Source organism: Mobula birostris, chromosome 1 (assembly GCF_030028105.1).
Source record: "Mobula birostris isolate sMobBir1 chromosome 1, sMobBir1.hap1, whole genome shotgun sequence".
In the NCBI taxonomy this organism is placed as follows: domain Eukaryota; kingdom Metazoa; phylum Chordata; class Chondrichthyes; order Myliobatiformes; family Myliobatidae; genus Mobula; species Mobula birostris.
In genome coordinates, this window is record NC_092370.1 from 115,650,943 (window position 1) to 115,675,106 (window position 24,164).

The 24,164-nt window shown below is 39.7% G+C and overlaps 1 protein-coding gene across 1 annotated transcript in view; it reads left to right on the forward strand.

The window, feature by feature from the left end:
• The window catches only part of LOC140199149 (septin-7-like), a 127,239-nt gene that overhangs the window by 68,168 nt on the left and 34,907 nt on the right, over positions 1–24,164 (forward strand). The window contains 6 exon segments of the mRNA XM_072260757.1: positions 1,387–1,487; positions 3,266–3,400; positions 7,409–7,526; positions 8,630–8,722; positions 13,063–13,159; positions 23,456–23,507. Of these exon segments, the coding sequence (XP_072116858.1) occupies positions 1,387–1,487; positions 3,266–3,400; positions 7,409–7,526; positions 8,630–8,722; positions 13,063–13,159; positions 23,456–23,507 (596 nt within the window).

A 24,164-nucleotide genomic window follows, 5' to 3' on the forward strand; every position in this document is an offset into this window, starting at 1 on the left:
TACTGAACTATATCAGGTGTGTGAGGCCAGCTGGAGTCTGTTCAAAGTCAGAGTAAGAAGAGCAGATTTTATTCCCTAAAGGACATGAGTGAACCCAATAGGCTTTTATGACAATACAGTTAATTCTGTAATTCAGCTGCTGTGCTACCACCATATCAAATGTTCACAACCATCTTCAGAGAAAGATGTCAAGTGGAGTTTCATGACTTGCTGTCTTGAACTTTTCATCATCACTTATACCACTCCCCAGCTAACTTATTTTATCCAGGAAATGGCCAGTGCGCTGACCCAGCAAAGATTCTGGCAGCTTTTAGCCAGTCACAAGTAGACTGGTGCTTTACTGCCAAGTTAAGCTGTAGTGCAGCTACAACAGTGCCATGTATCTGACAAAATGGAAAGCTGCCTGAGTATTCTCATATTTATGAGAATAAATATTTTAAGTAGACCCAATGGGCTATTGCAATATTGCCTTGCCAAACAACACACTAAAAGAAATTTGGGAACCTAGCAGCCAGTAGCCCAGGATGATCCATTTAAAGCCAATTCGGAAGAGTGGGGGTGGTTGGGTGTCAAGGAACCCACTCCATCGGCTGGAGTCAGTCAAAGAAAGATGTTTGTATTTGTTAGAAGCTACTCATCTTAGTCCCAAGTGGAATTTCTCATGACAATATCTTTAGCCTAAAGGAGTCAAATTCAGCATTGAGCACTTTTGAGCATCTGTGTTGTAGTTCAGAAAAAGCGTCTGAAATTGTTGTTTTACTAGATAGTTAAGCAATCTTCAATTTTCTCTCTGATTACTATTGTATCTAGATATTCAATTTAAACCCAGTGTAATTTCCATTGTCCTGGATAGTGGTTCTTCTAAGGACACGAAGGAGATTTGTCCCAGAGAGGCCTGTTGTTTGTAGAAGCAGAACACTGGATAATATGTAAGGAGAAGAGGGGAAAGTGAGAATGATCTACTTTTGAATTACAGGGTGGCAAATTTCAGCGAAGGTTGTGATTAAACATTTTCTACTATGGATCACTACCTGCAGACCTTAGTCTGATCTTGTGTCCTATATGATCAGCTTGATTGTTGAGTAAGGAAGATATTCATTGGGATTAAATCTTCAAAATCTTTGTTGCATTTGAGGCTAATTGGGTTTCCATGAGATACCTGAGCACATTGAAAGAATATGAGTTTCTCATCAATGTCTTTAAATTATGACATAGTTATATTTGGATATCTTGAGCTAGTTTTCATAAAAATTCTAATTATTCTGTATTAGGAATGAATGCAATCCTAAATTTATTTAAGCAGACATCAGTGACTTAACCAGGATCCCTTTGAGCAATTGAAGTGTTTTGTAGAATTTTACATTTTTCTGTTTTATTGTTAAACAGGTGGAACAGTCGAAAGTATTCATTAAAGAAGGTGGTGTTCAACTACTACTCACAATAGTCGATACTCCTGGATTTGGAGATGCTGTGGACAACAGCAACTGGTAAGTTTTCCAAATTGTACTTTTATTTTATTTTATTTATTTATATATATACATACACACACACACACACAAAACTACAGGTACTGAAAATGCTGGAAGCAAGCAGTTCAAGCAGCATCTGTGAAAATATAGCAAAACATTTTTTTTCAAATGCAAGACTTCTTGACTGACTGTTTCCAAGTTTTTACATGGTTTTATATTTATATGGAATATTTCACAAATAATAAAGTACTTCTGTAGAGGTATTCGTGTTCCAGGCAACTGCTTATGACCAGCTTGAACAGAGTGCATTCACAAACCCAAAGTTTGTATGAAATGATGCTCAAGGTCAAATCCTTATCAGTACCTTGAAGACAAGGCCCCACATATATGTGCATGCTTGTTGTAGATATGGTGAAGAGATTTAGATTCTTGAAGTTGAAGATAATATTTCAATGAAATAGAACAGAAAGTAGCTCCCTACCACTGACTACAAAGAAGATCTCAGATTACCTTGATCATAATTCCTGTATCTGTCAATTCCATTTCTTAAGTAAGACTTCTCATGAGCACTCGTATAACACTGAAGAACCTCTGTAGTTACAACACTCATCAATTCTGGCATTACTATTAACTCTTTTGCATTGTTGGACAGTGAGTGTTAGTTTAAATTTCACTAAATGTGAAGTGAGATATTAGAAGGTGCATCTTTAAGAAGGAAAGAGCGATAGAGAAAGAGAGGTTTGGGGAGCTTGGAATTTCAGAGCTCAAGGTCAAGGCTGCTGAAAACATACACCAGATGGTTGTTCAGTTTGTAATAATTACAAAACTGAGCCAGAAATTTGAGGGAAGAAACTGTATGGGTTTGGATGAACAAGGCCATCGTAGTTTAAGATTGTGATCCAAAATCCTAATTTCCAAAGTTTACAGGGTGAAAAGTAGAACAGGCAAACAAACTGAAGGTCACACAAGAATCTCTGAGAAATGCTTTAAAGAAATAATATTTTGGTTAATTTTGCCAAAAAAAATTAGAAGAAAATGGATGTATAGGGAACCACACATTATAGAAAGATTGAGTTGCTGGAAAACAGTCAATATCACAGTTTTCCATAATACACACCACCTTTTCCTATTAAATCCCTTATTATAAGTAGAGATGCATCTGTCCTGACGAAGGGTCTCGGCCTGAAACATCGACTGCACCTCTTCCTACAGATGCTGCCTGGCTTTCACCAGCAACTTTGATGTGTGTTGCTTGAATTTCCAGCATCTGCAGAATTCCTGTTGTATGCATCTGTACTGGTGTTTTTCTGTTGTTAATTCATTCTATCAGTGATAACAAATGGATCAACTCTGTTATTCTACAACTGGGATCAATATTAGATTTGTATGGTAGGAAAGGATTTAGAAAGTGGGGGTATCAGGGAAAGTGTGGGATTTGAGGATTTAGAGTTCTTTGGAGAAAAGTGGTAGTCAAGATAATGAGCAATGGCCATGGCTGTTGTGGCATGTCAGAAAATATCTCACAGATGAAGATTGAGGCAGCACTGCAACCTGAAATTTCTGTTCAGGTGTCCTCAGACTGGAGAGTTTGAGGGTCTCTGCTGTAACTGCCAACCAAATCTACAGTAATATTATATCCAATGCCCCACAGTATTTTGTAACAAAAATAAAAAGTAACACTATTTGTTGATTCTTTCTCATTTTGTGTTTATCTATTATCACAAATTCCATAATTATTGCAAATTCCATGCTGGGACCATGATTAATTGATCACTTTTCCAATGTTTGATTTTCAGCTGGCAACCTGTCATTGATCACATAGACAGCAAGTTTGAAGATTACCTTAATGCTGAATCCCGTGTGAATCGACGCCAAATGCCAGACAGCAGAGTCCACTGTTGTTTATACTTTATCGCTCCTTCAGGTCATGGGTTGGTAAAATATTTTGTACAGTTGCAATAATTTCCAAGAGCTGAATAGTTAACCTGTTGAATTCATTCTTTTTCTGCTGGTTTTACAATGCTGTTTGGTCTCACTGACAAATCAGTTAATATTAAACCCTTTAAAAAGGGATTAAAATAATTTAAAGTTCAGCATTTAATAAAGAAGCCTCACAACTCAGTCTGTGATGATTCTCATCCTCACTAAAGAGTACTGTAACCTATGTGTCTATCATATCTGCCACCTTCTCTCAAACAACAGAAAGATGTTCAGGAAAGAAAAGAAAATTCTGTGCAGTTACAGGAGGTGAAACATCTGTCTTTCCACTTCCCTTCGCACAATTCAGGAACCAAACACTCTTCCCAGGTGCATGATGTGGCCTCCCCTACATTGGGTAAAACAAATGCAGCTTGAATGATCATAATGTGGAGCACCTGCACTCAGTCCAAAGGGGTGATCCTGAATTTCCACTTTCCTGTCACTAATGATGTAGGGTCACAACCCAAAGCATTTACCATTCTTCTCTCTCTCCCGCCCCCCCCCCAACACACACGCATATGCACACAGTTACTGCTTCACCCACTGAACTCTTCCAGCAATTTTCTTCTTGCTCAACTTTAATTCACTTCCTATCCATCTGTCACTGTGTCCTGTACTATTACATTGAAGCGTAATTCAAGCTTGAGGAACAGTGCATCATCTTTCAACTGGGCATCTTGCAGCCTTCTGGAATTAATCTCAAATTCTTCAACTTTTAGGTACATCATTCTGTCAGTCCTCTAACAGAGCTATTTCTGCCTGTCATTATGTTGTAGCTCAATTTTCTTGTTCTATTTGTATAATCTGGCCTGCCAGGAACTCATAAGTCTTCACCATTTACAAAATAAAGAAGTTTTGTGTACCTATAACTGCCCCATTCAATTGAAGAGGCCTGGCAATATTTGATTTATTCCATATATTCAAGCAATTCTATCATAACACTTGTTAATCACTTTTTTGCATTTGCTGCTTCATGCCGGGATTATTTCACAAATCCATAGTGAACCCTTAACATTACTTCAATATCTGAGCCTATTCAATCTTTCCTTGTAACTAGAGCCATCCAATCCAATATCTTGTGTATAGAGTTTTGTATGTTTTCTTAAATATACTCAGCAATTGAACCTCCACGGCCTTGAATTCCAAAGACATTAATTCCAAACTCTCTAAGCGGGGGAATATTAGCTGTGCTCCATCTTGGCAAGCCTCGTGATGTTTCAATGAACTTGTTGTTCATTCTACCAAATTCCAGAAATTACAGGCCTAATTTGTTTAACCTTTTCCTCTTCAATTCCTGAGATGGCAAGTTGATCAATGTGGTCAGCCTTCACAATATACTATTAAACTTTCTAATGGCTGAACCTGTGCATTAACATTCAGTCTTCAACACCTGAACCTTTTAATCTCTCACCATCTAAAAATACCAATGTGGATAATATCTGCTGTGCATTCTACCCCCACTGAAGTCTCTGTACAAACACCTCTCACCCCACACTGCCACTTGGTATCATCAATGAATGTGAGTACATCTCATTTCATTCCCTCATCTAAGTCATTGACAGAGATTGTTACATTACTTTGGTTACACCCTCCAACCAGAACCCATGTATGAAAATGACCTGTGGAAATAACTGATTCCTTTTAAGCAGAAATTGAGTCATCCCCTGACCACCTCCGAAGCTGTGCACTTAGCTTAATAACTTCTTGTATAACATTTTAAGAAAACAGATTAGCAAGTTTTCTGCAAGTTCAGCCATTCTTTGAACTGAATTACTATTCTGCCAGATCATATTTTTAAAAGAGTTCTTTAAAAATACTTTAAATTGGTGTAGCTGGGAACAGTTTCAAATTCTTGTGGATGAATGTCCTGTATTTTATCTTTAAATAGCTGTTCTGCACAATATTGCTGACAATCGACTGCTTGAGATTGGTTTTAACTTTGGCTTCAAATTTTCCTCAGTTTGGCTACTAAATTCCTACTGGGTCACTGGTTTAGTATCATTGATAAATGAAGATTATAGGACATGGTTCAGGTGATGCTTTCCTTTCCAAATGTGCTGAGCTCACAGATTCATGTTGCAGTGGTTGTTAAATGACCTGTTGCACTGTGGCTTCTTTTTCAATTCAATACAATACACGACTCTGCTGCAACACACAGCACGAACCACATTTTCATGTTCGCCGATGGCACCACCGTGGTGGGTCGCATCAGCAAGAATGATGAGTCAGCATGCAGAGAGGAGGTACAGCGGTTAACGGACTGGTGCAGAGCCAACGACCTGTCTCTGAATGTAAACAAAACAAAAGAGATGGTTGTTGACTTCAGGAGGACACGGAGTGACCACTCTCTGTTGAACATCGATGACTCCTCTGTAGAGATCGTTAAGAGCACCAAATTTCTTGGTGTTCACCTGGCAGAGAATCTCACCTGGTCCCTTAACACCAGCTCCATAGCAAAGAAAACCCAGCAGCGTCTCTACTTTCTGCAAAAGCTGAGGAAAGTTCGTCTCCCACCCCCCCCATCCTCACTACATTCTACAGAGGTTGTATTGAGAGCATCCTGAGCAGCTGCATCACAGCCTGGTTCGGAAATTGCACCATCTCGGATCGCAAGACCCTGCAGCGGATAGTGAGGTCAGCTGAGAAGATCATCGGGGTCTCTCTTCCCGCCATCACAGACATTTACACCACACGCTGCATCCGCAAAGCAAATAGCATTATGAAGGACCCCACGCACCCCTCGTATAAACTCTTCTCCCTCCTGACATCTGGGAAAAAGGCACCGAAGCATTCGGGCTCTCACGACCAGACTATGTAACAGTTTCTTCCCCCAAGCCATCAGATTCCTCAATACCCAGAGCCTGGCTTGACACCAACCTACTGCCCTCTACTGTGCCTACTGTTTTGTTTATTATTTATTGTAGTGCCTGCACTGTTTTGTGCACTTTATGCAGTCCTGGATAGGTCTGTAGTCAAGTGTAGTTTTTGTGGTTTTTCTTACATGTTCAGTGTAGTTTTTGTATTGTTTCATGTAGCACCATGGTCCTGAAAAATGTTGTCTTATTTTTACTATGTTCCATACCAGCAGTTATGGTTGAAATGACAATAAAAAGTAACTTGACTTCATAAAATAGCTCAGGCCAGCTAGATTAATTAGCAACTGCAGTTCTGGACTATTGATAAAATAACGAGTTCAAATCCCACTATGACAGCTGAGGGGCTTAAATTCAAGGAATAAAATCTGCAATTTACAAAAAGACTCTTCTGTAACACTGCATGCGATAGGCCTAAAATCAGTGTCTTGAAGGGGGTTGAAATCTGCAATTCTTGCCCAGTTTGGCTCTATATGTTTCCAGAATAACATGGCAGTTGAGTCTTAACTGCTTCAGATGAGGAACAGTTAGACATGTACAGCAGTTTAAACAATGCAGATGAGTAAATTTAAAAATAAATGTTTATTTTCTATTTAAAGTTGAATGTCAAGGCTTTTTATTATGATTATTTGAATTTCCAAAGCCTTTGCCCAGTCTACAAAGCACAGGTCAGGCACATGATGCAATATTCTGCGCTTGCATTGGATGATTGCAAAATCAACTCGAACTTGAAAGAACCTTCACACAGTCCAGGACAAAGAATCAGGGGACATGGAGTCAATAGAAGGAAGAGGCCTTTGGATGAAAGATCAGCCATGATCTTTTTGCCACTGGACTTCAGTGTTTGATGGGAGTTTTGATCTGCCTTGATAAATAATGGATTGTTATTGACCTGCAGGAATGGAATGTCAATAGCCCAACTAGTGTATAAGATCATCAATGATCCAATCTGTGTCCTCAACTTGATTTTCCTTCTCTACCCTAAGTTTGTGATTCCTTTGGAGTCCATGCATCAATCTATTTCAGCCTTGAATATTCTCTGTTTTGTATTCACAGTTGACTAATTTCGGTGTAATATTTCTGCAGATTAAAGCCTTTGGATATTGAATTCATGAAGCGCCTACACGAGAAAGTTAACATCATTCCACTCATTGCCAAAGCCGACACCCTCACTCCAGAAGAATGCCAACAGTTCAAGAGACAGGTAAGAAGACAGGCTCAGATGGTTTTCAGTGAATTTCTTACTGCAGGTATATTGGAAGAAATGGATTTTTTTTTTAAAGTAAAATGACAATCTGCACAGTGTGTGTCTTACTGCTGTAGTAGTTGCTTTGCCTGCTGAGACTTGCCCTATTTCTCATGGCAAAACCATTGTATGTGTGTGTGTGTGTGTGTGTATATATATATATAAGTAACTTAAATCTAGTAAGCTAGAGCACAAATGTGCTTCATTTTGTCCAGGACAAGATGGCTGTCTTTTGTGCCATAAAATTGAATAATTTGTCATTTTATTTATTTATTTAGAGATCGTGTGGAACAGGCCCTTCTGGCCCAGTGAGCCATGCCACCCAACAACCTATTTATGTAATCCTATCCTAATCACTGACAATTTACAATGACCAACTAACTAACCTACTAACCAATAAGTCTTTGGAGTGCAGGAGGAAACTGGAATACCTGGACGATACCTATGCGGTAATGGGGAAAACGTACAAATTTCTTACAGGCGGTGCTGGAATTGAACTACAAACTCGGATACTCAAGCTGTAATAGTGTCACGCTAACTACTGTGCTGCCATGGCACCCTAACCCTTCCACGTCGCTCCAGTATTCCTCGGTGTTACGGTCACATCAAATAACAAGTTTGCATCTGTAATGACCATCTGTTAACCTTCTATATTAAGCAAGTTTCTGAATTCAGCAAAATCTTCCCTAGAAATAAAATCTGAGCATCTGTTATTGACCTAGTCAAAGAAACAAAACTTAGATTCTGGTAATGTGTTTCAGTGGTCAAATCCTCTTGTGGATTTGTCTGGGACAAAGTCTTTCCATTTTAGCTTGGAACAGTTTGGCACTGAAATTCCCAGTTAAACAGTGTATCTTTGAAGAAATGTAGCAAAGCAAGCATTCAGAGAATTAACAAGCTGTATTGAATGCAATCAACTGCGTGGAGTGGGTGACCCATTTTGACAGAATGCCATTCAATTATCAGGCTTTATCTACCAGTGTGAATTAGCCAATCAACTTTCTGGTACAGACCTACATTTAGAGCTTTTGAGTTATATTCCACTAACTACTGTTTTGCAGGTGATGAAAGAAATCCAAGAACACAAAATAAAGATCTATGAATTCCCAGAAACTGATGATGAAGAAGAAAATAAGTTGGTAAAAAAGATAAAGGTAGGATATCATTAACTGTGGGGTACTTTCTGCCTATTCCAAGTTGAAGTGTACAACAGCTGGCCAAGAGATAATATGGAGGAAGCATAGCCTCAAATAAAGGGGATACTTGATGGAATACAAAACTTTGCATTGATTTTGATGGGGGATGCTTTGTTTTCAATTGGTAATTATTAGCCTTTGTGGGTTCATTAATTCTTAAGGTGGAGCAGTTTGCTCACAAGCCAATAGTTTTAAATTACACCTGGTTATAAGATCTTGTAAAATGCAGTAACTTTTATAAGATTCTATATTTCAGAGAAACAATCAGAATATTTAATCTCATAGTATAATAAATATGTAACTCATTTTTCCCAACCACATGAAGGTCTTAAAGTTGCAATATTTTATTATTAGCTTTAAAATCAGCTCAAACATAAATTCCATTGGAAGCATGCTGTTGTCTATAAAGGATTCATGTTCCAAGATACTTGCTCCTTGTGACAGTGACAGGAGGGAAGCCAAAGGAGCAGCTGCAACAATGACATTTTTAGTAGCAAACCATATGGAAGGGAGAAGGCTGGTAAATGTGCTGAGCTATGAACAGATAGAAAAGGGAAAGAATTCGTACATACAAGGTTGAAACAGAACCAGATAATGTTTAAAACTGAAAATGAATTTGGCAAAATCTATCCAAGTAGTTGCATTTCAACTAAAGTAAATTGTTCCAGCTTTGATAGTCATTTGGTTTGCAATTGCTTAATTTGAATTTGCAGATTATTCTCAGATCTCTTGGAAGAACCTCACATGGCTTGTAGCCCAGTTTGTTCCTTCAAATGAGAAAAGATCCTGTACTTGTTTTCCAGTGGGAATGATAAAATGTATGCATTAATAATGGATGGAAACCTTAATTGAAAGAGAGTCTGAGATGTTATTGGGGGAGGGGATGTGACCAACCACAGATCTTGGTGCTGCAGACAAGCTGTATGTTTGGAATAGAAAGAATATCATAGTTAAATGGATGGGCAAGGAAATTGCCAACACACAAGTACAGGGGAGTGTTGTGTTGAGCAGCAGGTTTATTTTGTTTAGTAGTTACTTTGTTCAAAAGTTTGATAAATGGCTGTATTGTTTTACCAATTCCTACTGGTTACTTTTGAAAATTGTAATCTAATGCAACACCTTTGCCTTGAAAATATTCCCTTTTAATATCATTGCTTAACAGTTTAAATGCTAATATTTTTGGAAAGTTGGACTTTTTAAAAATAACCTCTATGGCATTTCGTCAAAGTATAAAACTACAACTGGTAAAGTTATTGCTAATGACTTCAATAACTAAATGAATGAATGGAAGAATACCAATGCAAAGCCAGTAATCAGTGGTTCAGTGGATAGATTCCTTTTAGTTTTTTTTTTCCTTTAGAAACTGCTATTCATTTTATATTATGTATATTTTTAAAAAACTCAACCACTGAAATTATTCTGCTTTGCTGTTTTCTTTTCAGTCTGTCTAAATCTAAAACTGCAGTTACTTCCACAGTGCTGAGGTTGAAACATCACAGTTACGTCAAAAGTAAAAGCAAAATTTGTGCCCTCTGGTTACAGATTACTTGTCAGTAGGAACACTTTCCCTTTATTTATTGAAACTCATAACTTAGAACGCACTTCCTCCAGTTGAGCTACCTTGAAGATCAGCATGGTTATCTGTGCATGAAGCTGAAAGAGATGGCGGAGATCTTAATACATCTGTATTTATTCGGTAAACAGACATAGAGGCTATAGAATTGAGGCAAAACAGTAGTGCGGTCATGACCTTATTCAGATTACAGAAGCGGAGGTACTTATGGCTTGAGATAAATTAGGGGGGATGAGTCGCCAGGGTGTATAAGGCAGGAAATGATTGCCCTGTGAGTCTGATGTCAGTAGTGTGTAAATTATTGGAAGGTATTCTAAGGGACGATATATCTAATCATTTGGATATTCAAGGCCTGATTTTGATAATCAACATGACTGTGTGTGGCAGGTTCTGTCTAATCAAATCTATAAGGTTTTTTTCCTGAGGAGGTTATCAGGAAGCTTCAAGTTCAAGTTAATTGTCACTTGACTGTGCATATATACAATCAAACAAAACAATGTTCCTCTGAACCACAGTGCACCCACAAAACATGTATCATGCACAGCACATAAAGTGAAATATTACCATAACGTATGGTAATAAAATATAAATCAAATGCATGTATTGCACAGTGTGGTAAAACCTCACTGCTCTATGGTAGTGGCAGGGTATTCATTAGTCTTGTAGCCTAACGGAAGAAGTTTGTAACCTGTCTGGCAGTCCAAATCCTGATAGCTTCTGTACCTCCTTCCTGACGATAGTGGGCAAAGAGATTGTAATGGGCATTGCTTCAGGTCCTTTGTCTACACCTCCTTCCTGACGATAGTGGGCAAAGAGATTGTGATGGGCATTGCTTCAGGTCCTTTGTCTGCAACACTTCCAGTAAATGTGACAAATGGGGGGGGCTGGAGAGAGACCCCAGTGATCTTCCCGGTAGTTTTTGCTGTCCTCTGTAGGACCTTACAGTCCAATGCCTTGCAGTTTCTGATTCAGATTGACTGGAATCTTTTCGTCAAGAAGTCCAAGATCCAATTTCAAAGAGGGGTGTTGAGTCCCAACGTGGACAGAATATCCACCAGCTTCACGTTAAATGCTGTGCTGAAGTCGATGAACAACAAACTGGTGGATGAGACATAATTTTCTAGGTGGGCCTTGGATGGAGGGCTGAGACTAAGATGTCATTAGTGGACTAATCTGAGTGCTAGGAGAACTGGAAAAAGTCCAATGAAGGTGGGATTTTATGATCTATTACCAGCCACTCAAAGTACTAAATGATTGCTGAATCTGTGCCACTGGGCAGTACTCGTTTAGGCCAATTACTGTGCTCTCTCTTGCTCAAACTTTTGAAGATAAGGCAGTGGATATCATCTCCGTGGACTTTAGCAGGTCTTTGACAAAGTCCCGTATGGGAGGTTGCTCCAGAAGGTTAAGTCACTTGACATTCAGGATGACATTGGCTTTGTGCGACAAGCCAGAGAATGGTAGGAAATAGTTTGCCTCTGTGACTGGAGGCTTGTGACTAGTGGGCCACTGGGATCAGTGCTGGGTTTTTTGTTGTTTGCCAGCTATATTAAAGATTTGGTGACGATGTGCAGATGACCCCGAGATTTGAGGTGTAATGGACAATGAGGAAGGCTATCAAAGCTTGCAGCAAGATCAGAACCAACAGAAAAATGGGCTGAAAAATGACAGGTAGAATTTAATGCAGACAAATGTGAGGCATTGCACTTTGCGGAAGAAAAGCCAGGGTAGAACTTGCACACTGAACAGTAGGGCACTGAGGGGCATGATAGAATGGAGGGATAATTCCTTGAAAATGCTGTCAGTTAGTAAGGTCAAAAAGAGAGTTTTTAGCACAACAGCCTTCATAAATCAGAATGTTGCGTACAGGAGTTCGGAATGTTATGTTGAAGTTGTACAAGACATTGGTGAAGCCTACCTTGGAGTATTGCATGCAATTCTGGTCACCTACATACAGAAAAGATACCAATAAGATTGAAAAAGTGCAGAAAAAATTTACAAGATTGCTGCTGGCACTTGAGGACCCAAGTTATCGAGGAGGCTTCAACAGGTTAGGACTTTATTCACTGGAGCATTGGAAAATAAGGAGATATTTGATGGAGCTATACCAGATTGAGAAGTATAAATGGGGTAAATGCAAACAGGTTTTTTCTACTGAGATTGGGTGAGACTAGAACTGGAAGGCATAGGTTAAGGATGCAAGATAAAATAGGGGAGATTATCTTTATTTATAAGGTGGTGTGAGTGTGAAATGAGCTACCAGTGGAAGTGGTGAATGCGATTTGATTGCAACATTTAAGAGCAGTTTGGGTAAGTCTATGGATGGAAGTTGTATGCAGGGCTCTCACCCAGTTGTTGATTGATGGGACTAAGCAGAATAATAGTGCAGTACAGACTAGATGGAATGAAAGACCTGTTCTGTGCTGTAGTGCATTACTACAGCTCCCCCAGCCACCCTCACTGCTTTTTCAAGGCCTTGATACCCTTCAGAAAGTGGGCCCTATTCTTCAGCTGAGGCCCAACAATTGTAACTCCTATCTGTTCTCCTTTTTTTAGTTTTAAAATTGTATTTTCTTATTCTATAATAAGGTGAAATTTGGTGACAGTTGGACCCAGAGATTTAAGTCTGACAGACTCATTTATTTAGCTACCTGCTTAAAACTGCTTTTAAGTTTTGCATGATGAATTATTCTTGATTATTTTTGTGCTTATTCATCTTTTCCAGGATCGTTTACCTCTTGCTGTTGTAGGTAGTAATACTATTATAGAGGTGAATGGAAAACGTGTCAGGGGCCGACAGTATCCATGGGGAGTTGCAGAAGGTAAGTCCCTTTGCCTCTTGTACTGTCAGATTGTAATTTGATGAATGCTTTTCCACAATAAATTTTGTGATCTCTGTAGCCACTAATCACTGCTGTAATTTTAAAAACATGGCAGTTAATTTGTATGCACAAACCTTCCTTTTGGCAGTAATATGTTAATGAAAATCCTTCCGTCATGTTGACTGAAACTGAACTATTAGCCAGGACACTTGACACATTTTCACACGACTGTACTGAAGTATCAACATAGATTTTTGTGCACCAATCTCTGGAATGAACCCAGACAGGAATTTTCTGGTTTTGACACGTGGGTGATGTTTTCCACAATTAAGAATAGAAGTAATTTAAATAATTAATTGAAAATCAATTCAAGGAGAACAGATTTGCTGTTACAGTAGTTAAAGAGGAGGTAATCAATATTTGGTAGGTCAATGTTTAAAATTATAAACAATGAAGTATTTAATATTTTAATTGTTGTACAGCATAGGCCAATGGATGAAAAATTATTGATCATTACTTCAGTTAGTGTCTTTTTAGCTTTAGGTATTTCCACACTAGAGTGGTCAAAGTTTTTAGTTTTCAATGTTTTTTGCATTTCGAGACCTAACGTTGCAGTTTTATATCTTGGTTATGTACAGTTTGCATCAGTCAGAGAGTCTTACAGCATGGAAATAGGCCATTCAGCTCAATTGGTCCATGCCAGTCAAGATACTCATAAACTTGTCCATTTGCCTGCTTCTGGTATATGCCTATTTAAGCTTTTCTATTCATATATTTTTGGACTATCTTTATCAACAATGTAAATCCTTTTATTATTTTTAATACATGGGGGGACAAGATGGTCATCACATAACAGAGATTCAAGATGCAGTTAATGTTTAGCTGATGTTCAAATGTTGCAGTACTTGAAAATGGAAATCAATGCTGGAGATGCTTAGGTTTTCAAGTAAAGTGTATGGACAGAGGCAAAAGGTCTCAACCCACAACCTCAACTGTCCTTTTCCTCCCTAGGTGTTGCTGACCTACTCACTTCCTTCAGCATTGTTTGTTGCTCTTGATCCAAGCATCCACACTCTTGTGTCTCTAGTTAGCATTTGAGATTGTTAACCTTTCTTCAGAACAAGGCAGGGCAGTATCACATTGGGGAGAAGTAGGAAAGACAAAAGAAAAGGTTGGGGATTAAAATTAAGTGAAGAAATTGGAATATTGAAAGGTGTGGTCAAAGCCTGTGGAAATTTGTATCTCTGGAGGATTTAGAAGTAGGGTATTGGGAATGAAATCTGAACTTTGTAGTGCAGGAGAGGGACGAAAATGTTGGAAACTAAGATATACAACTGAAGAGACTGTATTCAGCTTAGAATCTGGGAGACTATGGTGTGTTTAGAGGGATGACGAGGTGGTGCTTCTCGAACTTTGTTGGACATAAAATGAGATACTGAAGTCTTGGGTCAGATAGAAAGCTGAGTGAAGAATTGAAGTAGTAGGCAAGTTGAAGCTCCTATCATCCTTGTGATCTAAACTTAGGTATTCTACAAAGCAGTAAAGCACTATGGAGGATACCACATTGAGAGCACTGAATGCAGTATTCTAAACTGGGTTATTCTAAACTTGGGGTCCACTCAAACTGGACCCCCTACAATTCGCCGACCGACACAACCAGTTGTTAGATGACTCAATAGCCACTGCTCTACATACCGTCCTTACACATCTGGAGAAGAAGGATGCTTATGCGAAAATGCTATTCTTGGACTACAGTTCAGCATTCAACATCGTAGTTCCATCCAGACTCGATAAGGAGCTCAGAGCCCTTGGTCTTGACCCTGCCTTGTGCAGCTGGATCCTGGACTTCCTGTCAGATTACCAGCAGGTTGTAAGGGTGGGCTCTCTCACCTCCAACCCTCTGATTCTCAGTACAGGAGCCCCTTAGAGCTGTATACTGAGTCCCCTCCATTACTCTCTGTATACCCATGACTGTGTCATCACCCACAGCTCCAATCTGCTAATTAAATTTGCAGATGACACTACATTGATTGGCATAATCTCAAATAATAACGAGGTAGCCTGCAGGGAAGAAGTAATCTCTCTGACACAGTGGTGTCAAGAAAACAACCTCTCCCTCAATATCGCAAAAACAAAGGAGCTGGTTGTGGATTACAGGAGGAATGGAGATGGGCTAACCCCTATTGACATCAATAGATCTGGGGTTGAGAGGGTAAACAGCTTCAAGTTCCTCGGCATCCACATCACTGAGGACCTCACATGGTCTGTACACACCAGATGTGTGGTGAAAAAGGCACAACAGCGCCTCTTTCACCTCGGACTGTTTAGGAAGTTTGGTATGGGCCCCTAAATCCTAAGAACTTTCTACGGAGCACAGTTGAGAGCATCCTGACTGGCTGCATCACTGCCTGGTATGGGAACTGTATCTCCCTGAATCGCAGGACTCTGCAGAGAGTGGTGCAGACAGCCTAGCACATCTGTAGTTGTGAACTTCCCATGATTCAGGACATTTACAAGGACAGGTGTGTAAAAAGGGCCTGTAGGATCATTGGGGACCCAAACCATTCTAACCACAATCTATTCCAGCTGCTACCATCTGGGAAGCGGTATAAAAGCCAGGACCGACAGGCTCTGGGACAGCTTCTTCCACCAGGCCATCATACTGATGAACTCATGCTGATTTGAGTATACTCTATATTACATTGACGGTTCTATTTATTATAAATTACTATGATCGCATATTTAGATGGAGATGTAACGTAAAGATTTTTACTCCTCATGTACTTGAAGGATGTAAGAAATAAAGTCAATTCAATTCAACTAATATGGCAGTCCCTTGGAGTCAGAATGACTTATTTTCACTATAGCCTGCAGGTTCTGAAGTGACTGCTAGTGCTAAGATCTGCCTACTCTTCCACAAATGAGGCAGAACTGTCAACCATCAAATGACAACCTTTCCACAGCAAGCTACAGAGTGATTGATTGCTGTGTAAGCCCTGAATACCAGCACAGCACCATACAACAGTTGTGGCTGGTAATAGGTTGTGTAAGTTTCTGGCACGACAGTGAAGGGTGTTGGCCGAGATGTCAAGTGTTAATTCATTTCCATAGATGCTGCCGGAGTTCCTCCAGAATTGTGTGTTGTTTTGGATTTTCAACATCTGCATTATTTCTTGTGTTTATAACAGTGGAGATGCCTTTTTACAGGACAGATTATATATCTGTGAGTGTTAGGATTGAAGGATGAGCTGTACTATAATGAACCTTGGCAGGGCTAAATGGGAGTATCAGTGTAATTATTCTATTATGAGCTGTTTTAAAATGTAATCAGCTCCATGTTCTGCTTGATGGAAAAACATCAGATAAGGCTCAGATGCATAATTTGGACCAAAAGTATGCTCAAATGTGGAACTTGAGAAGTTGTTGGCATGAATGGCTTAAATAAGGAAAATTAGACAGATGTGAAAGGAGAAAGTGATTGAAAGGTGTTCTCAAAATGAGATGAAGGGAGATAGCAAGGCTCATATCACTAATGTTTTAAACGTAAATTACCTGACGTAAATTGGGAGACCGCTCTGTTGAGGACCTCTGCTCCATCTACATAAAACAGAATTTCCTGGTGGCCAACCATTTTAATTCCTGTTGTGACCTGTCAGTCCGTAACCACCTCTTCTGCCTCGATGAGACCATTCTCGGGGTGGAGGACGACATCTCGTATTCTGTCTAGGTAGCCTGCAACCTGATGGCATGGGCACTGATTTCTCCTCTGGTAATTTTCTTTCTTTTCCTCTCCCCCTTCGCTTTCTTCTGTTCCCCACTCTGGCCTCTTACCCCTTCTCTCACCTGCCATCACCTTCCCCTATGCTCTTTTTTCCTTTTCTCCCATAGTCCACTCTCCTCTATCATATTCCTTCTTCTCCAGCCCTTTACCTTTCTCACCCACCTGGTTTCATCTATCATCTTCTAGCTTGTCCTCCTTCCTCTCCCCCATCTTTTTATTCTGGTACCTTCCCTTCTTTGCTAGTCCCGGTGACCTGCTGAGTTCCTCCTGCATTTTGTTGCGCTGGATTTCCAACATCTGCTGAATCTCTTGTGTTGATGTTCTAAGTGTTCTGTTGGCTATAATTCTGGGTATCAATATCCAGTTCAATGACTTAATGGAACCATTTCTCCATGCTGCTCTTTTATTCTTGATGCTTCAGTTTGAAAAATCTCTTTTTCGGGTAGTTTTACAGTGTAGTGACCCAAGGGTACAGCCATCAAAAGTGTAGTGATGTTCAAATCAAATTTTCTAACAGTTCCCATCTTAATAGAAATCTCTAATACTTTAATTGGGCCTATTTGCATTCTGCTAAAACATTGCAGGTCTAATATACCTGCTTGGTGTTTTGCGTTACTAGTGGATTTCTGGAGGTGAAGAAATACATTATATCTGATGTTTCAATGGAACTAGCAAATAATTTGGTAATGTTAATTTAGTTTATTAATTTGCATGAAGTGCAGCAAATGAACTAAACTAACTGCAACAGTAAATGAAAGAAGCCATTTCAATTGATAAAGCTCCATATTGATACCAAAGTGTGTATGTGTTAAATAATTGGGGGCGTATATGACACATAGGTTAGCCTTGTGCTCAGATTGAAGGCACACTGTGGAAGAAGCTTGCTTATGACTTTATCTTACAATAGCGGAAATTCTGACCTGTCAGTTTCCTTTTCATATAACTAAATGTTTGCTCAGATGCAACGACTTGAATTTAAATTTGTATCTTTAATTTATCATTATATAAGTTGTCTAGTTTCATGGTTATTGCATTCTGTTATTCTGCTAAGATGGAAGGCTGGGAAAGAACCCATATCTTTTTGGCTTAATGTAAAGAATCTTCATTCACATAGAAGTCCCTCTGCACATAAAAGTTGAATGTAGTGGCGAAAAGAACATTATCTCCAGGCATTACTAACAGTCTTTGAAATGTTCTGTCAGGCAAATGAATGCCCTGGCTTTAGTGAAGAAACAGCTACTGCAGTGGAGAAATGAGATTGGAAGATTGTATTTTATTTGTAGGTTGTGGTGAAATTGTGTGTCAGTGAGCGGCTGATGGCCTCTGCTTCCTGCTGTTAGCAGTGGCTAACTGAAAGGACTAATGGTAGATGGAGAAGTGATCAGACTGCTGTTAGTAATCATGAGCTGGGAATCTTGAGTCTGCTGGAAAGCTGGAATGATCACACTTGATTTTCGCATATGATCCTTTATCCTACATGTAATCATTCACTTTCATAAGGCATCTAAAAGCATGGTGGATATAAATTTTGAAATATAGTTGATTGTGGTATAAATCTGTTTTAAAGATAGTTTGTGAGTCTGTGGGTTAAACTCTTCCACTTATTGCTAGATGCTGATATGCATTGTTCTTGATTAATGTTGTTAAGTAAATGTGCCCAATTGAATTCTGAATCTGTTCTAAAGCAAGTTTATCCTTGTATATTGATGATCATTGATCTCATCCATGAGAAGGAATGCAGGTGTATAAACCTTAAGGAGAAAGATTGACCCAAGTCCCTGTCCTCATTTGCTGGTAATATATCCAATGACCTCCCAATGTGTTTGTTTATGGAGATACAGTGCAGGATAGGCCCTTTCAGACCTTCAAGACACGGTGCCCAGCAATCCCTTGATTTAATCTCAGCCTAATCATGAGACAATTTATAATGATCAATTAGCCTGCAAACCAGTACGCCTCTGGAATGTGGAAGGAAACCCACGCAGTCATGGGGAGAACGTATAAACTCCTTACTGGCAATTGCAGGGACTGAACCTAGGTTGCCTGTGCTGTAAAACGTTGCGATAATTACTATGCTACCGTGCAGTAATAGTTGCACGGCAAGGAAGCAGGTCATTTGGCCATTTCACCCATGCTAACCGTGTTGTCTCCCTATGCTAGAGCCATTTGCCTCGGAACCATTTATATCCATGTAAATAGATGGACACTTAAATGTCTCTTAGATGTTGTAATTGTACCCACCTCTACTACTTCGTCTGGAAGCTCATTCCAGATAACCACCACCAATGTTCCCTCGTGAGGTGTGCGTTTATGCACGCGGTCGTCTTTTGCTGCCATTGCAGAAAGGAATTTAAACTGCGTGCAAAAGGTTGTCACCCTCTATGTCGTTGGCATGTTAAGTATATTTTATGATCGTACACAATCACATTTCCTTTTCCAGTTTCTGATGTGGTGGTGTTGACTTCATGGAGTCTTTGATGATTTGTCTGCAGATTTTAAAATTGGCTTATTTGTACTGTTTTTATTGAAGAATTTATTCAGTACACATTGTTGTCACTGAGCAAAAATTTGCACAGCGCAAGATTTTTGCGCATTTCGGTCATTCCAAATTAGAGGGAACATTGTCTACCACCCTCTGCGTGGAAAATTTCCCCCGATGTGTCTTTTAAATCCTAACCCTTTCATTTTATATTTATACACTCTAGCTTGCAATTCCCCTACCCTGGGGAGAAAGATCAGGACCATTCACCTTACCTATGCCCTTCCTGCTTGAGTAAATGTCCTATAATGCCATGGTAAGATAGTGTGTAGAATAGATCAGGGCATCATAGTTTGTTCATTTCCAGTGCCATCTATAAGGAGTTTGTATGTTCTCCCCATGACTGTGTGGGTTTCCTCCAGTTTCCTACCACAGTCCAAAGATGTATCGTTTAGTAGGTTAATTAGTCATTGTAAATTGCCCTGTGATTCAGCGAGGGTTAAATTGGGGGTTGCTGGGTGGTGTGGCTCGACAAGCTAGAGGAGCCTATTCTGTGCTATATCTCTAAATAAAATAAATGTTCACTCCTCACCCCAGCTTATCTAGTTTCTCATAACACAGGACCTCCAATCCTGGTAACATCTTGTTTCTCAATGCATCAATTTTAAAGTTCTATTATAAATTGCAGCAAACTTGGTGATCACAAATTGGTGTGCCACGATAGCAGTTAGTGCGATGCTAATAGAGCTCAGTTAGTTGGAGTTTAATTCTGAGATCCTGTGAGCAAGTTCCTCTTTCTGTTTGCATGGGTTTCCTCCAGATGGTCCAGTTTCTTCCCACAGCCCGAAGATGTGGTCATTTGGTAGGTTGGAAGATTGCAAATGTCACTCCACTATTTAAGAAGGGGGCAAGGAAGCAAAAAGGAAATTATAGACCTGTTAGCTTGACGTCGGTGGTTGGGAAGTTGTTGGAGTCGATTGTCAAGGATGAGGTTACAGAGTACCTGGAGGCATATGACAAGATAGGCAGAACTCAGCATGGATTCCTTAAAGGAAAATCCTGCCTGACAAACCTATTACAATTTTTTGAGAAAATTACCAGTAGGCTAGACAAGGGAGATGCAGTGGATGTTGTATATTTGGATTTTCAGAAGGCCTTTGACAAGGTGCCACACGAGGCTACTTAACAAGATAAGAGCCCATGGAATTACGGGAAAGTTACATACGTGGATAGAGTGTTGGCTGATTGGCAGGAAACAGAGAGTGAGAATAAAGGGATCCTATTCTGGTTGGCTGCCGGTTACCAGTGGTGTTCCACAGGGATCAGTGTTGGGGCCACTTCTTTTTACATTGTACATCAACGATTTGGATTATGGAATAGATGGCTTTGTGGCTAAGTTTGCTGACGACACGAAGATAGGTGGAGGGGCCGGTAGTGCTGAGGAAACGGAGAGTCTGCAGAGAGTCTTGGATAGATTGGAAGAATGGGCAGAGAAGTGGCAAATGAAGTACAATGTTGGAAAGTGTATGGTTATGCACTTTGGCAGAAAAAATGAACGGGCAGACTATTATTTAAATGGGGAAAGAATTCAAAGTTCTGAGATGCAACAGGACTTGGGAGTCCTCGTACAGGATACCCTTAAAGTTAACCTCCAGGTTGAGTCAGTAGTGAAGAAGGCGAATGCAACGTTGGCATTGATTTCTAGAGGAATAGAGTATAGGAGCAGGGATGTGATGTTGAGGCTCTGTAAGGTGCTGGTGAGACCTCACTTGGAGTACTGTGGGCAGTTTTGGTCTCCTTATTTAAGAAAGGATGTGCTGACGTTGGAGGGGGTACAGAGAAGATTCACTAGAATGATTCTGGGAATGAGAGGGTTAACATATGAGGAAGGTTTGTCCGCTCTTGGACTGTATTCCTCGGAGTTTAGAAGAATGAGGGGAGACCTCATAGAAACATTTCGAATGTTAAAAGGCATGGACAGAGTGGATGTGGCAAAGTTGTTTCCCATGACGGGGGAGTCTAGTACAAGAGGACATGACTTAAGGATTGAAGGGCGCCCTTTCAGAACAGAAATGCGAAGAAATTTTTTTAGTCAGAGGGTGGTGAGTCTATGGAACTTGTTGCCACGGGCGGCAGTGGAGGCCAAGTCATTGGGTGTATTTAAGGCAGAGATTGATAGGTATCTGAGTAGCCAGGGCATCAAAGGTTATGGTGAGAAGGCAGGGGAGTGGGACTAAATAGGAGAATGGATCAGCTCATGATAAAATGGGGGAGCAGACTCGATGGGCTGAATGGCCTGCTTCTGCTCCTTTGTCTTATGGTTAATCGGTCATAGTAAATTGTTCCATGATTAAGGTAAGGTTAAATCTGTGGGTTGCTCGGTGGTGTGGCTGCAGGGATCGGAAGGGCTGATTCTGTGCTGCACCTCAGAAATAAATAATACCAACATAATTGTCTTTTTTCTCAGTAAAGATCAAGAGAGATTCAAGTCCTCAGAGTGCTCTTTGGTCTTGTTCTGCCATGTTTGCAGGTTTGGAGTTCAGTGACAGTTTGGGAAGGGTGCCATAAAATGTCATTGTGTCCAGGATTAGGAGCTTCAGAAACAGTGCAGTGATAGTTGAAAAAGGCAGTGGGGAATTGTGCTATGCTTTATAGATATTTGAGAAGGTGGAGGTACTCCTTGTGAAGGAAAACTCAACTCTTCTGCAAGCCTACTGTTTTAGCTGCATTTTCATTATTCACATCATCAGCCTTCAGAGTTGATATGGACAGCGTAGGCTGGGCTTGTGGATGTTCTGTTTTGCCGTCTGCACCCAGCAGGAACTGAATTAATTGTGGTTTTGTAAAGGCAAAAGACTGAACAGGTGCAGGGCATGAGCTGATGCATTTATTGATCATTGATCTAAATTTTTTATTTATCTTACAATTGTTCAGTGGCTGACCTTGGATTTCTGCTTGTTCTTATGTTATTTCTGTGGAAAAAATATTTCACAATTTCTTTTTGATAACTTGTATTGATATTGTTTCCGTCATAAATTGTGCCTAGCAAGCTAATCATGCAGGGTTTTAATAGCTACATTTCTGTTTGATAAGTAAAAAGCTATTTTGATTAAAGCAGAAATTGCTGCTAATACTTGGCAGTTAGGCCACATCTGTGGAGAGAGGGCTTGTTCATGTTCTGTTCTGGATCTCCTTTCATTTGTTTTGGTAATCAAATGTGTTATGTTGAGTCAGATTTGCATTGACAAATGTAAATGATTCATAGTGCTTGGACCACTGTTTCATGTGTCCTGTTGCTATGGTGCATTGTTCAAGAGAAGGTAAAATAGGTATCAGTGCTTTTTCCAGTTGGCATGAGGGACTGAAAGGCCTACTTCTCTGAACCTACATCAGTTCAATAAAATGTTAAAAGCTGAACCTTGAAGCCTCCATCTGCTGCAAACCTAGTTAAATTTCAGCGTGGAGCAGCCTGGGTCTCTCAGGCAATGTGTATCATTTCAAGCACACCACTTATGCAAGAACCATTTTAGTTTCTTTTGCTGAATTTTCTTTAATATCCCATTCAGGTCCACTTATTTGCACAAGGCCAATGGCTAATTTTGGTCTGTATTTACAGGTGTTTGCCGAAATGTACTTGTACTTGTGCAGCTTTAATCTCCAGCCTGAAAACTATGGGGAGAATTCCTTTCCAGGGATTTAAACATACATATCCGAGCGTGACCATGGTTGTAATAATTAAGAGGCTTTATATTTTGGTAAACTATTAAACAAGACCTTGATTTCACAGATGGCTGAAGAAAATCACTTGGCACCACCTGCACAATAAATTGCATCAATCCATGGATCTCAGCCGACGTACCTAAAGCAGACTACCTGACCATAGATGCTACATGTGGGAGCTCACTGTGTGGACATTGACTGCTGTTCTTTCTGGCTTAGCATACTTAGTGTCAAGAAGTAATGGAAGGCATTATGTAAATGCATATCTTACTGACTGTACAGTATTTACCTTCTAAAACATGTTTTTCTCTTGCAGTTGAAAATAGTGAGCACTGTGACTTCACAATCCTACGAAACATGCTGATCAGGTGAGATTCAAGTATAATAGTTATCAGTACTTATTGGCACCTGGAACCTGCTGATACAATATTCTCATGCAAAACTATTACTTAAAAAGGATTCTAATGTGGCACTAAAATTTCCTTGTGCTTTTCTCCAAAAAGATAATGTTAAAAGTGCACAAATTTTAGATATACATTTGGATTTGGATTTTTGATGGCTGTAGTAATAAACAATTCTGTGTAAAGATTTAGAGATTAGTTGTAACCCACCAGCGAAGCAAGTGCTACATTTACAGTGACAGAAATTAACTCTCCTTCAAATGCACCTCAGTATTTCTCCTTTCTTTAACCTGCGTATATGATGACAAAACCATAATCCATGCATCACTTGTATTTTTGTTGGATCATAAGTGTGTATAATTTGAAAAGATGGTTCCTGTTCATTTGGTTTTCCCTAGAGTTCCAGCAATGAAACACCCAGTTCGTGTCTAAATCGTTCAATTTTTTTTTTTTGGCTGATCTCAATTGCTTTAAAATTATAACACGAATTCTGCAGATGCTGGAAATGCAAGCAACACACATCAAAGTTGCTGGTGAACGCAGCAGGCCAGGCAGCATCTCTAGGAGGAGGTGCAGTCGACGTTTCAGGCCGAGACCCTTTATCAGTCCTGACGAAGGGTCTCG